At 46.1% G+C, this 15993-nt stretch overlaps 1 protein-coding gene across 2 annotated transcripts in view; it reads right to left on the bottom strand.

The window, feature by feature from the left end:
* The window catches only part of SEC16B (SEC16 homolog B, endoplasmic reticulum export factor), a 47659-nt gene that overhangs the window by 12047 nt on the left and 19619 nt on the right, over nt 1-15993 (bottom strand). For both annotated transcript variants that reach the window (XM_070396320.1, XM_070396321.1), the window contains exons 9-15: nt 12667-12802; nt 12035-12265; nt 9868-9965; nt 7859-7940; nt 3486-3603; nt 2280-2391; nt 376-481 (exon numbers count right to left, since the gene is read on the bottom strand). In XM_070396320.1, coding sequence (XP_070252421.1) covers nt 376-481; nt 2280-2391; nt 3486-3603; nt 7859-7940; nt 9868-9965; nt 12035-12265; nt 12667-12802 — 883 coding nt within the window. The remainder of the gene's footprint in view (nt 1-375; nt 482-2279; nt 2392-3485; nt 3604-7858; nt 7941-9867; nt 9966-12034; nt 12266-12666; nt 12803-15993) is intronic.

Genomic DNA, 15993 nt, shown 5'->3' on the forward strand with positions numbered 1-15993 from the left:
GAGGGAGCAGAGCCTGCAGCTTCTCCACTCCCCGCCCCCCCAAGTGGGGCCTTTATGCCCACCCCCTGCAGGGTGGCTGTGGGCCCAGGACAAGGGAGAGAGCGCTGCACAGCCAGGACCCAGGCAGGGTTCTCACCTGCCAGGAGCCAGGCGGGAGCCTCCAGCAGAGGCCACTGCTGCCTTTTGTTTCATATCTTAAAATGCAGGCATTTAGGGGACCTAGAAAGAAACCCTAATCCTTCCCACACCCAAGCTAAGGAGGAAAAGGTGGTAAGTGACTTAGCCCAGCTAGTATGTGCCAAAGAGCAGAGCTAAAGACCCAGCTGCCCGCAGCCGCTGCCACAGCCCCGGTGCTGGCCCTGTGGGGTCAGTTACCTGGAAAGAAGGGATGAAGGACTGGGGGCGGCCCAGCATCTGGCAGTACTCGAAGATTTCTGTCCTCTGGATAGCCTCAGTGGTTGCAAATTTCAAAAACTCTTGACTAAAACCAGGGAATAATAATAAAAGAGATTGAGTGGAGAGCGGGGAAGGAATTCGAATCCTAGTAGATGGTTGAACACCAGCTGCACCCATCCTGGCAGGGGGTCTGTCCTCGCCAGGAAAGAGAGCCAGGCCTCCAGAGTGAAGACTTTTCTCCTCCGTTCCAGGGGAAGGAACAGAACACTGCCCTGCACCAGCCCTTGGGAAGGGATGGGGTGCACAGTGTGGGGAGCGGGGGGCTCTGCCCTCATTGCTAGAGGGTCCCTAAGGCAGGCTGCTCTCCCTCCCAGCAGGGCGGGGCACTGTGTCCTCCTCTGGAACACGCTGAGAGCTCACCTGGGTGCCCTGCAAGCCTAGGATGTGCACCTGTCACAGGCCACTCCCAGCCTGAGCCACAGGGCACCAAAGGGGGAGCCATGTGACACTCCGGGAGCACCGAACAGAGACGCATGGCAGAGAATGGGGAGACTGCTGAGCCAAAACCCAGTGACGGTCCCTACGCTGGATGTTCACTCAGCCAAGGAGGAAGCCGGCTGGGTGACTGTGACCAGAGTCCCTAGTGCCACAAATCTCTCCCTCAACAGCTCACCAGTCTCCAGGGCCATCCCTGGGTTTACGACTCTATCTCCGGTATTTCCTGGTATAATTCAAATATAGCAGGGAGGCAGATTAACCCGCACACTCTTACTGTCACGTTTGGCACAGATGGGCTTCTCTGACAAGCTAACCACGTGCTATCGGAGACCAGGGCCTTGAGAGAGCAGGCAATAAGATGGGTGTTTCTACAGTTGTAGGCAATTTGGTGCAGCACAGTCTGGATTCCAAGTCCAACTTGACCCCACACCAGCTGTGCTATCTTAGACAAGTTGCTTAACCTCTCTGTGCCTTGGTTTCCCTCCTCTATAAAGTGAAGATAAAAAATAGTGGTTCTCGACCTTCTGGCCCTTTAAATACAGTTCCTCATGTTGTGACCCAGCCATAAAATTATTTTTGTTGCTACTTCATAACTGTAATGTTGTTACTGTTATGAATCGTAATGTAAATATCTGATATGCAGGATGGTCTTAGGCAACCCCTGTGAAAGGGTTGTTCAACCGCCAAAGGGGTCGCAACCCGTAGGTTGAGAACCGCTGCTAGAAGGTACATTTGTAACGATGGAAGGAAATAATGCAAATAAATTGACTGGCACAAATAAATATCCTGGTAAGAGCTCAAGATACCTTAATTATTACAGGGACAGGGGAAAAGAGGCCCAGAACGTGGAGGACTGCTAGGGGGCAAACTGGCCTTTTTGTTCTTTTACTCATTGTCTAGGCTAGGGGCTTATTAAAGTCCTCCTATGTGAAAAGCCTAATGTTACAGCCAACAGAGAACAAGTGAAAGGTGGAACTTCGAGTAGCTTGTGCACCAAATCAGTAGCTTGTGTGCTAAGTCAGGGGTGTAGGAACTAAACATCAACTTCTTTCACTTTCCAGTTTTGCCTAGGGCTGCCTAACACACAGCTGCAAGGTGCTCACATTAACATTTTGTAAGAAACAGTCCCTGGTCGTGGACCCAGGGCGCCACCACGTGGCCAGCGGTGCACAATACAACACAAGGGCACCCGTTCCCACCAAAGGCCACCTGGTGGTGTGAGGCGGCACCCACTGGGCACCTCCGGGCAGAAAACAACCCCAGAGGAAGGGACCGGTGGTAGCTGAAATTCACACAAGAAAATGGAGGCATGAAACCCAGCAAGGGCTAAATCAATGCCGCAGAAAACATCCTTCCTGTTTCCTTTGCCCCAGAAGATCACATACCTGTGGCTGCTGCCCAGCAGGGCCAGATGGTCCGTCTTCACCGTGTAGTAGCCAAAGGGCACATGGGCCATGAGGTAGCAGAAGTGAGCTGCCTCCACCAGCCCCTTCCCAGCTGCAGGAGGAGGAAAAGCCCCAGTCATGAACACGCCCACGTGGGCACCCATCACGGGTGGGATGGAGACGTGAAGAGTGGCTCATGAGGCCAGAGGGAGAAGCCTCACAGACCCCAAACCCCACTCAGTCCCTCTCCCACCACATTTATGGCTTCAGACATTATATTGTAATTTCTTCAGCCACAATAAGGCACTGTTTCACGACCCTCCTAATGGATTATTAGGAATTTTCTAAATATTTTTGTCCTTCCTGCGGGTGAAAAGCAAGTCGACATGCCTACACCTGAGCTGGAACAGTTCCATTGGGAGGGACAGTTTTTAAATCAGGCTTCCTGGGGCACTAATGCAGTCCCTGCTAAAATCAAACAATACCAGCCTTTTCTCGGGGCTCATAAAAATCACATTAATACCAAATTGTTCCCAGGTTTAAAATGTTCTGCTACCTCAAAACTGAGTTAATTCAAGCGAGGCAGCTGGCACCCAAGAAGGACTCAACAAATGTCAGGTTCCCTTTGTACCCAGCTGTAGAGTGACCTGCCATCTGGGTTGGCACAACCTTACACAAAGCTATTTTACGTTTCACAGAGTTGCACAGAGAGAACCATGATTTCTCCATGTCCTGCCCCTTGACCAAATCTGAGAGCCACTGATCCGAAACGTTCAATAGTCCTTAAGCGTTTATAAGGCCACATTCACAGGGAGAGGATAGAAATAAAGACTCCACAATTACCCAGGGTGGTTCAGGCACAAACAGAATTTCCTGTCTGGTTGAGCTGGATCACTGCAGGACTAGCTGCTACAGGAGGCCACATGCCCCATGTCCTAGCTCATCCTCAGGGGAGTCTGACCAGAGAGAGAAGGTCCCCTGCTGAGAGGAGCCTCCTACAGCTGCAGAACTTCTGGGAAACAGAGAAGCCAGAAGGACACTCCTTTCCCCGAAGTTTCTGTCCCCAAAACATTGAGGCTCCTGGGTCAAAGGCAAGTTGAGGTATATACTTGGGCCCCACACAGAACCCAAGAACCTGAGCACAGGTGTGCTGGGCCTGGGGCCACCCTAGAGGAGAGGAGGAGGACGGTGCCGAGGCCTGCTTACCCAGGGTGTCCCCCATGGTGACGATCGCACGCTGGTGCAGCTCCGGGTCCCCAGCCTGATTCGACAGGATCACAGCCAAGTGAGGCCTCCAGTCTCCCCACTGCTTGTCCCCACAACACTGAAAAGCAGCAGGAAAAAAATGAAGGTTTATTCAGTAAAGTACCGCTGGCCAGAATGGAGGTAAAGGAGGTTGTTGTCTATGTCCTGGTTTGGAAGAGTTCAGGGAACACCCACCACACTGCCTGCAATACTGCCATTCATTGATTTCAAGATCCCCTTTTAAAGAGCAAAACCCTGAGGAGGATGGATAGGCAGACAGGCAGATGCATATACATACAGACAGACATACCTGGGGATAAGATAGATAAATGACTTTATTAATCACTAATTTTAAAATTTCTTCCTGGTGTCCCCAGGCCCCAATAGCTAGGGACAAAATGAAAATAAAACCCTGATGCTTCAGTGGGAGAAGGAAGACCAAACACCCTGGGCTCATGAGGAGAAGAATCCACATTTGCCTGTTAGAAGTCAGGGGAACACTGGGCTCCTTAATACCTTACCAAGAGCTAATACTTCCTGGTTTTACAAAGCCCTCTCACATACGTCACCTTATTTAATCTTCGCAACAACCCTATGAAATCTAATTTCCATCTGCACTTGGAGAATGAAAAACCCAAGCCAAGTGGCCCAGCCCCATTCATTGCCAGTTGAGGGCTGTGCCCCTCCCGCTCCGGTGACAATGCAGGAGCAGATCTCCACCAGGAGGCAGTCAAGTATAAACAAAGATGTGGAAGTAGGACGAAGCCCCACACCAACGGTGCTTTTCCTACTCTGGCCCCGGGCCACCCTTCTCCTGGATGAAGGGGAATTTCAGGGCAGGAAACATCAATGAAGAAACAACATAATGTCAAAGAAATAACACAGGCCCGGGATTCAACTGGACTCCTGCCTCTCACTAGTTGTGTGACCTTGAGCAAGTTTCTCAATGTGATTAAACCTTTGTTTCCTCTTCTCTTTAATGGAGATCATAATTTCTACCTAAGAGGGTTACTGTTGATACTAAAATAAGATGGTTAGGTAAAGTACATAGCATAGTGCTTTACACTAGGTTTTCACTTTATAAATTACATGTAGGTGTAAACACACACACACACACACACACACACACACACCAAAGAAAAGAGGTGCTGTGCAGAACAGCCTAACTTCCGACTGTTACATAGAGCGGGTGGAGCAGGAGATTGACAGTAATAGCTAAGATGCGGAGGTCAAAACAATTCACAATTACTTGGTCTTTGTAATTATCCCAAGGAACAAAAGACGCTTCAGCCGACTCCATTTTATAGTTACTGTTTATCTGGGCAATGCAGTGTGAATGAGAATGAAGATGATAATAAGTCGCAATCCTAATAGCAGTTCTCACTTATTACACTCGGACCATGAGCCATGCCCTGTGCTAAGCATTCCTCCTAGGAGCAACCCCATGCTTTGGGTGCTATTATTATCCCCATCTTCACTTGTGAACCAGGCTCTTTCTTGCTGGAACTAAAGAAACCAACACAACAAAACAAAAGCCTTTGCTAAAAATAACAAAAACTTAGAAGTCATTTTTCTGTCTCCTCCACAAGTGATTTTTAAAAGTCACTGTAAAGTAGATCTATGGACAGAGAGAGAGAGAGAGAGAGCGCGCACAAATACTTATTTACTAACTTCAATAAGTCAAGCATGATGGTTGATGTGTTCAGATATTCTCTCTCCTTTAATTTTCACAATAACTCTATTGGTTAGGCATCAAAATGCCCACAAACATGAGAAGCCGAGGCTCTGAGATTAAGGAACAAGGTCAAGTTCACACGGCAGGAAGGGGCAGCGGCTAGGTTACCCTGTGCGAGAAGCCCACGCCTGTGCTTTCCGGGGGTCGTGCCTTTTCCCCACTACACCGCTCCTCACAAGTAACTAAGGTCTAGTTTTTACTGGATGCTGTGAGGCCAGGAGACTCTCCAACACTGAGATCAAATACGGCCCTGGCACATCACCTCTGACTCCCCGGTTTTCTCACCTAAAAGTAGGGAACATGTAGCTAACTCTGCCATTGCCCTGAGCCAAGGGGCAGTACACTGACCGCATCATGTCCTGTGTTTTACGCCATGATGCAATCTCACTGCAGAGCGCAGGCATTCGGCTGAACTGGGAGGCGGACTCTGTGTTCCAGTGTAACCAGTTGGCTTGATGATGGGACACAAAAGTCATCATTTCCCTTTCCTTTGTGTGGAGTTGAGCACAAGCAATAAGAAAAACCAAAAAGCAAAAGCGTGAGGTCCATTTTCATCAAAGCTAGGTGTCGGCAGAAACGCCAACCTCAAAACACAAGCCAAGGCTGCCAAGTGATGGCGAGTGAACAGAGGTGCATTCAGGAGGAAGCAGGCAGAACACAGGGGGAGAGGATCCCAGCCACCTCCACCGGCTGAGGAGCAGCGCAGGCCACACAGACATTCACAGGAAACACCAGGAGATGCGGGGCAGCGCCAGGTGCCTGGAATAGGGCCCTCGTCCCTCCCAGCACAAACCTCCCACAAATAACTAGGCCACGGAAGGCTCGACTCCTGTAAAGGAACGAGCACAGAGTCTGCACAAACGTGCTGCAAAGATAAAGGGCGAGAAGTAACATAAAAAACAAATGGAAGGTCAAAAGCACATTCACCAGAAAAAAAATAAAATGTTATAAAACAAAGAATTGTCACCCAATATTTTCTCATGAATTTAAGTAAAATAAAGTGATGAAACAACTTCTGAGAAGCAAGGGCCTAAAGCTCGGTTCTGAGTGCTCAGGGAAGAGGTGGTGGGAACAGGAGGAGGTAACATGTGACCTGCAGAGCTCAGAGAGGAAGTGGGAGAAAAACCAAAGAAATGAGGACCAAAATGAAAAGGACATAAAAACTAAAAGACACTGATGAAAAACACAATCAGGGACGTGCAGGGTAGAAATTAAAGGAGGAAAAAAAGAAATGAAACAAATAATAAAGTTTTTTAAAGAGAACATTATATACAGGGGTGGGCAAAAATAGGTTTACAGTGTTTCATGTGGAAAAAAAAACATGTAGGCTATGATTATTACAATAGCTTTATTAACTGTTTTGCATATTCATAAATGTAAACCTACTTTTGCCCATCCCTGTATACAATTCACATATCTATAGTTCACCTATATATGAAATGTGTATAAATGGAGTTCCTGAAAAGAAAATAAAAATAACAGAACGAAACAAATACTGAAGGATATACTTCAAGAAAACTTTTCTGAACTGTAAGATAAGAATTCACATAGTAAAAGAGCACCCTGCATCCCAAGAAAAAACTGACCGAGACTATCAACCAAGATGTATCCTCATTACTGGACTTCAAAGATAAGGAAGGAGTAGCTGGAGCAAAAAGACCTAGTCCAGTGGTCGGCAAACCTCGGCTCACGAATCACATACGGCTCTTTGGCCCCTTGAGTGTGGCTCTTCCACAAAACACCACATGCGGGCGCACACGTACAGTGCAATTGAAACTTCGTGGCCCATGCACAGAAGTCGGTTTTCGGCCTGGGCGAGTCTATTTTGAAGAAGTGGCGTTAGAAGAAGTGGGGGTACGTTCGCTGAGGTCGACCCCTCAGATTGAGGACGTTTTTAGCAAAGGCCAGCTTAGGAGTACCCAATTAAGTTAATAACAATGTACCTACCTATATAGTTTTTTTTTTTTTAGCTTCAAAACGTTTTAATCAACTTCCCCCAAAAGACCTACCTATATAGTTTAAGTTTAAAAAATTTGGCTCTCAAAAGAAATTTCAATCGTTGTACTGTTGATATTTGGCTCGGTTGACTAATGAGTTTGCCGACCACTGACGTAGTCTCTGAAAATGGGAAAACCATCCGGCTGGCCTCAGATGTCACCTGAGCCATATCCAACTCCAGACAATGTGTAAATTCTGAGTCCAGCTTTGAAGATCAAGGTGCATTGGAGGAAAAGGAAAGTAGCCGACAGAAGCCTAGAGGACAGTCTCTTGTTATTCACAACAGAGCAGGCAGCCGTGTTAGTGTGGACTGGCAAGGTCTTTGGAATCAGACAGACCGGGGCCCATCCTGACTCCACTGCTCACTAGCTCTGTGACTGTGGGTCCTCTCACACTTCCGTACCTTAGTTTTCACCTCTGCAAAACAGGGACAGTCATCCCTACCTCCACGCATTAAATGATATAATTCGAATCAGAGTGCTTAGCACATGGCAAGTGATTAACAAACAATTATCTTGATTTTTAATCTTCAAAGCCATCCCCTGTTCCAGAGCAGCCCCCACCCCCTAAACCCTCGGGGTGCTGGGGTGGTAAAGGGTACCGTGGCTGCTTGTGGGATCCTCCCCGACATGAGCTGGAAGAGGGTCTGCAGTGGGTCGTTGAGCGCCAGTGTGCTTGTGAAACTGTGGAGAGAGGTGACCATCAGCGGTGACCAAGCCAAGAGAGCCTTCAACCCGTGGCCCATGAGGCACAGGTCTTAGATATATTTCTATTTGATTGTAGCAGCTTCTTTTGGACAAGAGTTCCTCTGCTTTTCTGTTGTGCTTTTGTCACACCCACCTTTTTGGGGAGGGCAGAGGGATGGGAGACAGAATCTTCACTCCACCACACACCCCAGGCAGGTCCCATTGTTGGGGGAGATTGTCTGCACGTTGGCACTGACACCCTAACTCTTGAGCAACCATTTCTGTAGGCCTCCCTCCATCATGGAGATGACCCGCCAACGTTTCAAAGGGTCCCGGAGAGCCCTAGCAGTTAACCTGCACCTCTTCCCTGTGGGCCCCGCCTTCCCAGCCCCCCCCCCCCCCCCCCCCCACCGCAGCAGCCCTCCTCCATGCCCAGCCCACCGCTAGCCTGGGTCTGTAGAGCTTTTACTAAGCACTGAATAGCCATTTTCAGTAACCAGAGAGGCGTAGAACAGAGACCAGCAACGGTCATGATGACAAACCAAAGGATGTGCTGAACAGCCATGTGATAAGCTCCACAGCTGAGCTGAGATTTAAGCACACTCAGAAAGAGAGACTTTCCGCAATTCACCGGGCACCATGGAAAATCCATGGCCCGAGTCAAAAATCTGCAGCCGAGAGGACGCTCCTATGTGGGGAGGTGGGACACTGGTTTCCAAAACCCGGAGAAGCACCCCCAGAGCAAGGACTTATTTAACAGCGTCCTTGCCTCGCGGGCTCAGAGCACATGTTGCAATGGAGCGTTGGTGCTCTCCACCAGGCCAGCCCTGAACAGAACGGGGTGCAGTGGGGGTACCAGGCCCCCCCCGGGAAGCCTGAGGGTTGGTGTAAGAAAGGGACTCCAGGGAGGCCATCGTGCAGAACAGGCTCCCGGGAGTGGGATAGCCTGAGCCACAGTCTGAACTTAGAATGTCCATCTTCTTAGCTAACCCTCTGCTCTACAGGATGCCCGGCCGATTTAAATAAAGTGAAACTAAGAGGGGGGGCTTCACAGCTTGAACCAACACTAGAAGATGAACATTGTGAGGTGCCGTCCGTCTCACCGTCTGACCCAAGCCCGCTTCTCCTGGGAGGGTCCCTGCCACAGATCTGTCCCATCCATGGAGGCAACGAGAGCCTAAAGGACTATTCAGAAACCTTCCCCAGCACCCCGACACCTACCACCTCCAGTGACCCTGATGCTCTTTTGCTGTTTCATCTGCTTTATTCCAAACTGCTGGCTGTCTACTCACACCTCCATTCCTATCTCATCCTGGTTTGGGCATTTGTCCTGGTCCACCTGGCACCCGGATCTTGGTGTGCCGGCATGATTTCTAACTAAACGTACCCCTGCAGTCTTATCAACTCCCACCACCCTAGATGGAGACTTCCTGATCTAATTCCCAGTCCCATAACCCCCTTTCCTACCACAGCTCGTGGTCCTGCTACCTGTATCCCTACCTTCTCCTCAGCACCCATACCTCCATTGCGAGACTAAGCAGCAGACGTACCAATCCTCAGTCCTAAGGCTCTGTCCGTTAATCTCACATGATCATTTGTATTCCCTCACTTATGGAACTATCTAGAACAGCCCCTCCCAAGGAAGAAGGCTACCGCAATATAGAAACCCACTTACTCTGTGGAAATCCTGACTCTGGGAAATATTACTAAAATGTTTTATGCAGCTTGGCAGGTAGAATGTGTCTGCATCCAGATTAGAAGGATCTGGGGAAGAGAAATGCTACATCCAGCTCAGAAAACAGAAACTGGAAAGATGCTTGGAGTGGGGGGCTTCTCAATGCATCTTGGATTTCTCCCCACTGTCCCCTGCATGTGGTGGGGGTCACTCTGCTCCATTGGTCTCCACTGCAAGTCCCCAGCTCACCCACTCATGACCCAGTTGTAAGTCCTTGGGTCCATCTTGCTGGACAGGAACAAAGCGTGGCCCCACAAGTGGTTCTTCATGGCCCACTCCAAGGCTTCCTGAAAACAAAGCATCACATTCAATGTTTCTCGCTCACCTTCCCCCGTGCTTCGGTACCACTGCCCCCTGAGCGCGAAGACTCTTAGAGCCTCCGATGGGAAATGGGCTTTAACTGGCATGTATTTCTCAGTTGTCCCTTTCTCCAGCCTCCACTTTGTCAAAATCCATCATGCTGCTTCGTTAGCTCCCCCTCAAACACAGCTTCCAGTTAGCCCTATGGCAAGCAAAAGTTACACAATACTTGTATGAACCTGAGCACCAAAAATGAGAAGCACCTCCCCCCCAGGACTGAGTCTCAAAATACAAGAAGCAAGATGGTACAGTCGCCCTCTATATCCAGGGGTTCTGCACCCCCGGATTCAATCAACCTCATACATTTCTGGTAGAGCACACTGGTACAACCTCTAACAAGGTGACTTGTCACTATCTACCAAAATCACAAACCATCTACCCTTTGACCCAACACCTCCACATCTAGAAATTTGTCACACCTATACTATCTATGGGTAGTCATTGAGGCATTGTTTGTAACAGCAAAAGACAGGACAGAATCTAAATGTCAATCTATAAGGGTTCAATCAATTATAATTTTTCTATAGAGACCTGTGCAGCCATAAGACATAATGAGGAAGGTATGTCTATAGTATAAGGAGCAGGGGTCAACAAAATGTAGCTAAATTCAACCCACAAGCTAAGAATCGTTTTTACATTTTTTTTAAATGAGCGGGGGTGGAAATAAAAGAACAATATTTCATTACACATGAAAATTATATATAAGTCAAATGTCTATGTCCATTAAGTTTCACTGGCGCACAGCCACGCCCACTCATTTACGTGCCACCTGTGGCTGCTTTCACAGGAGAGCAAAAGAGGTGGGGGCACCAGTTCCCCATTATATCTCTTTTTATCTTTTGATTTTTTGAAGTAAAATTGATTCACATTGATTTTAGTCATGTATTCAAATATTTAAGTTAATTTAAGGCTTTTGTAAAATGTGAGTTTGACTTCAAAATTAAACAAGGCACAAAAATAGGTAAATATGTGAGGTGATGGATTTGTCACTAGTAACTCGATGGGGGGAATCCTTTCACAATGTATACATATAGCAAATCACTGCAATGTACACTTTAAATAGCTTACCATTTAATTTATCAAATATAGCTCAATAACAATGTAAAGAAATAATGTAAAAATAACGTTGTCTAATTTACATATCAAAAAAATAAGCAAGACATCACTTCATCTGCTGAAGTAAAGTGTTCAATATTGGCAGGCACACCTCAGATATAGCTGGTGGGGGGTACAGCTTGTAAACAAACTTTCCAGAAACTAATTGAGTATATACGTGAAGAACTTCTAAAAAGTGCATGCCCTTCAACCCAGTAATTTCACTTCTAGAAATTTATCCTAAAAAGACTTCTGTGACGTGTGCAAATTGTATAATTTATAATGGGTGAGAAAATAGTAGATAGCCCACATAGTTGACAATAGTGGATTGGTTAAATAAAATATGATGCCCTCATATGATGGAATATTGTCCAACCAGTTTTGTTTTTTTTACTCATGTAAAATTTTTTTTTTTATTGAATTTATTGGAGTGACATTGGTTAATAAAATTATATATGTTTCAGGTGTAGATTTCTATAACACATCCTCTGTATATTTTATTGTGTGTTCACCGCCCCAAGTCAAGTCTCCTTCCATCACCATTTATCCTTCTTATACTCTCTTCTACCTCCTCCCACTCTATCCAACCATTTTTTAAATGGTACATTTTAATGCCATGAGAGTATTTACTGTAGAAAAAAAAGAAATAATTGTATATATAATTTTATTTTATTTTGAATATATATGCATAGAAAAAAATGCTAGAAGTAAATATATCAAAACGATAACTGGTGTTACCTTTTAGTGGTAGGATTATGGGTGTTTTTATTTTCTTCTTTGTACCTTCCTGAACTCCAGTGCTATGAAATGAATATATATTCCTCATCTAATTGGAGGGCTGAGTGGGGGGGGACAGACAGTGGTTACGTTTGTAAACCAAGCCTGCCGGGGGCGCACTTGCCTTCTTCCTTCCGTAGTAGAGCAGCTTAGTGAATTTCTCCACGATCTGCTCGGGTGTCTCCACACTCGGGGGGATCTCCCCAGTGAGCAGGTTTGGGGTCCCTGAGCTGGGCACTGGCCAGTTGTCATCGGTCAGGTTGATGAGGTTGGCCACCGGGGGCTGCCTCTTGTACTTCTCCAGCTTCTTGCGGTCTTGCATCAGCAGCTCCGCAATGTCAGACCCCACCATGGACTGCAAGGCAAAGAGGATCATCCTGAGAGAGGAAGAATCCTCTTCGTCCTCATGGGGGCAGGCCAGGCACGGAAGGGCCTGCCTTCTTCCTGGGGAGGCCAGCGCTGGATTGCTGTGTCTCAAACTCAGGTGCCACAAAGGTTATCAGAAATGTGCACACTCTCATAGGAGTATCATCTGGCTGGTGCAGTAACCCAACACCTTCACCACAACCCAGGCCAGAAGAGAAGGGCAAAGTGAAGGTCAGTGCTGGCCAACTGGCACTGACATCTGAGCAATCTGGTTGCTTCTTTACTATTAACTTTTATTATTATGTCATAAGCCAAATCATACTTATCCCAGGAAGGCTTACATTTCAATACAGCCTGCTCCTGCCCACCCATCAGAGAGGTAATACTCACCCCATTCTGTCGACAAAGGAGAACCAACAGTTGCCATAGTAGAGCTGCGTCTCTGCTCCCTGGTGTCTCGGATTGGCGGCTCTGAGCTGCTTTCTGCTGGCAAAAGGTCATGATGTCCACCTTGTGGACGTCTTCCCTATGGAGAGATTTCAGGGAGCGGAGGGTGAGCGGGCAGACTCTTCCCCATGCAGGACCGTGGGCTCCTCCCATAGTGTGAGGGTGCTGGATGGCCCCAACACACCAGGACCAGGACAGGGATAACAAGTCTATAGCTACAGGACGGTTGTTTCTTTGTGGAACAGGAAGAAACTTCAGAGATTCTCGCATATACTCTCTCCATTTTACAGATGAGGAGACTGAGGCCCCGAGACCTGAAATACCTGACTTGGGTAGCAGGCAAGAGCACTCTTTGGAGTCAGACAACCCGGGACTTAAATCTAGCTTGCCACATCTCAGCTGACAAAACTTTCTTATCTCCTCTGAGCCTCAGCTTTTCCCCCTAAGATCAGAATAATTTTAAAAATCTACCTCCAGACCCAGAGGTTGAGCCACAAACTGACTCTTAGGGGAATACAAATTAAGGCAGACTGGATCACAAATACGGCCTGCTTTAAAATCAGGACTGTGATTTACAACACGGAGGAACAGTGTAATGCAGGCAAATTCAACACTCTCCTAAATACCTGGCAGGACTAAGGCAAACCAGGCTGAAGAGTAGAAGAACCGAAAGACCATCACTACTGCAAATTTTTTCTTTTTCTTTTTCTTTTTAATTTTTTCACCTTTTTACTAAGAAACCAATTTTTTTTTCTCTTTTTCTTCTTTTTCCATCACCTGATTTTACCCTTTCAATTACCACATTTTTATTTTTAACCAGTATTATTACTCCTACCATTTTACCATTTTTTAAAGTGCCATTTTATTTTCTCTTTATTTTCTTTTGGGATTAGTGTTCTCCATTCTATTTTCATCGTTCCTTTAGCATTAATTTTCCCTATCTCAATTCCACCTCTTTGCTAAAACCCTCTTCCTTACTTTTCCCCTTTTGGTGTCCTGTTTCTCTTACCCTATTCCTGCTCCAGACTTTCCCAATTCCCTCTTTTTACCCCCTGTCTAATTCCACCCTACTTATATATCCTATTTCCAATCTACTGCTCTAAATCCTTATACACCTATTCTTTATCCTTCTTCACTTTCCAACCATTTTTTTTCTCTCTTATCTTTCTATTGTTTTCTTGATTGTTGAATATATTGGGCTTTTTTTTTTTTTTTTTTTTAATTTGTTTGTTTGTTTTGTTTTGTGTTTTTTCTTCTTTTTTAGGACTGGTTGTGAGGTTGTTTTTCTTTTTCTTTTTCTTTTTCTTTTTTTTTTCTGCTGGTTTTTCCCTTCCCTCCCCCACCCCACCCCAGTTATTTTTGTGCTTCTGTTTTCCCTTACCCCTCTGGATATTATTGGTGGTTTGTAGTTTGCATTCATCTCCAGGGATCTGTTGCTGGAATTTGTTGAGATTAGTGGCAGTTCTATTGGAGTTTGCTCCTCATATGGGGAGTCTCTTCCCCACTTCTACTTCATTCTCTTTTTTCGCTCTCTTTTTTTCCCCCCTCTTTTTTCCCAATTCTATTTTTGCACTCCTTTTTTGTTTGTTTTTTTCTTATTTTTCTTTTCTGTTCTCTCTTTTATCTTCTTCTCTTCTTTCTCCCTTATCCCCTAATTCTCTTAATTCGGGTGGTCACCTTTATTTGGGGTTATTAATATTGTGAATATACTTGTGTTCAGTGCCTGGTACGTTGTGCCTTGCTCTGTTGTATTTTGTGCCTTTAAATCAACGCAGCAGATCCAAGCAACAGCAGCCCCCTGATCACCGCAGCCTCCTGATCACCACAGCCTCCTGATCACCACACCCTCTGTCTGTGGAACAGCAACTGTACGTGAAGCCTCCCCCCACCAGCCAGAAGAGCCAACACAGCTGTGAACAACACCCACCAGAGGAGCTGCTGCCAACTGGAAAGCAGCTGCTACCGCAACCGTCTGAGCAGCAACCACAACCCAAGGAGCCCCTGCCACCCAGGGAGCAGCCACTGAACACCTCAACATCTACATATGTCAGCGAGATCAAACATGGGTAGGCAAAGAAACCCCCAAAGGAAAGAAAAGGAGGACTCGCCAGAAAAGCAGCTAAGTGAGACAGAGATATGCAACATGACGGAAAAAGAATTCAGAATAAGGTTCCTAGAGTACATGCACCACATGTTCAAGAAGCAAGAAGAAACAGATGAAAAACTCAACTACTTATGCAAGAAGCTAGAAGAAACAGATGAAAAAATCAACAACTTAAGTAAGTCCCAAGAAGAAATGAAGAGTGACATAGCTTCAATAAAAAACTCCATTGAAAGTATCAACAGTAGACTGGGAGAAGCGGAGGACCGAATTAGTGAATTAGAAGACAAGGAAGCAAAACACACTCAAACTGTACGGCAAATGGAGAAAAAAATTAAAAGACAGGAGGAGAGCCTAAGGGAGCTTTGGGACAACATGAAACGAAACAACATACGAATAATAGGGGTGCCAGAACAACAGAAAGATGAACATGGATTAGAAAACCTATTCGAAGAAATAATATCAGAAAACTTCCCTGAGGTGGGGAAGAAAAAAGTCACACAAGCCCAGAGAGTCCCAAACAAGGTGAACCCGAAAAGACCCACACCAAGACACATCATAATTACCATGGCAAATGTTCAGGATAAAGAGAGAATCTTACAGGCTGCAAGAGAGAGGCGGAAAGTAACATACAAGGGATCTCCCATTAGATTATCAAATGATTTCTCAACAGAAACACATCAGGCCAGAAAAGAATGGACGGAAATCTACAAAGTGATGCAAAGCAAAGGACTGAATCCAAGAATACTCTATCCAGCAAGGCTATCATTCAAAATTGAAGGGGAAATAAGAAGCTTCACAGACAAAAAAGGGCTAAGGGAGTTTATCACCACCAAGCCAGCCATGCAAGAAATGCTAAAGGGACTGGTGTAAAAAGAAGAAATATCAAGCTCAGAAAGAAAACAGCCACACACACACACACAAAAAGAAATGGCTACAAACAAATACCTTTCAATAATAACTTTAAATGTAAATGGACTAAATGCTCCAACCAAAAGACATCGAGTGGCTGAATGGATAAAAAAACATGACCCATACATCTGCTGTCTACAAGAGACCCACCTCATTAGAAGGGACTCACACAGACTGAAAGTGAAGGGATGGAAAAATATCTTTCACGCAAATGGAAAGGAAAAGAAAGCTGGGGTAGCAATACTTATATCTGACAA

Source organism: Myotis yumanensis, unplaced genomic scaffold, assembly GCF_028538775.1.
Source record: "Myotis yumanensis isolate MYYU_CA2020_CCGP unplaced genomic scaffold, mMyoYum1.0.hap1 SCAF_17, whole genome shotgun sequence".
Lineage (NCBI taxonomy): Eukaryota > Metazoa > Chordata > Mammalia > Chiroptera > Vespertilionidae > Myotis > Myotis yumanensis.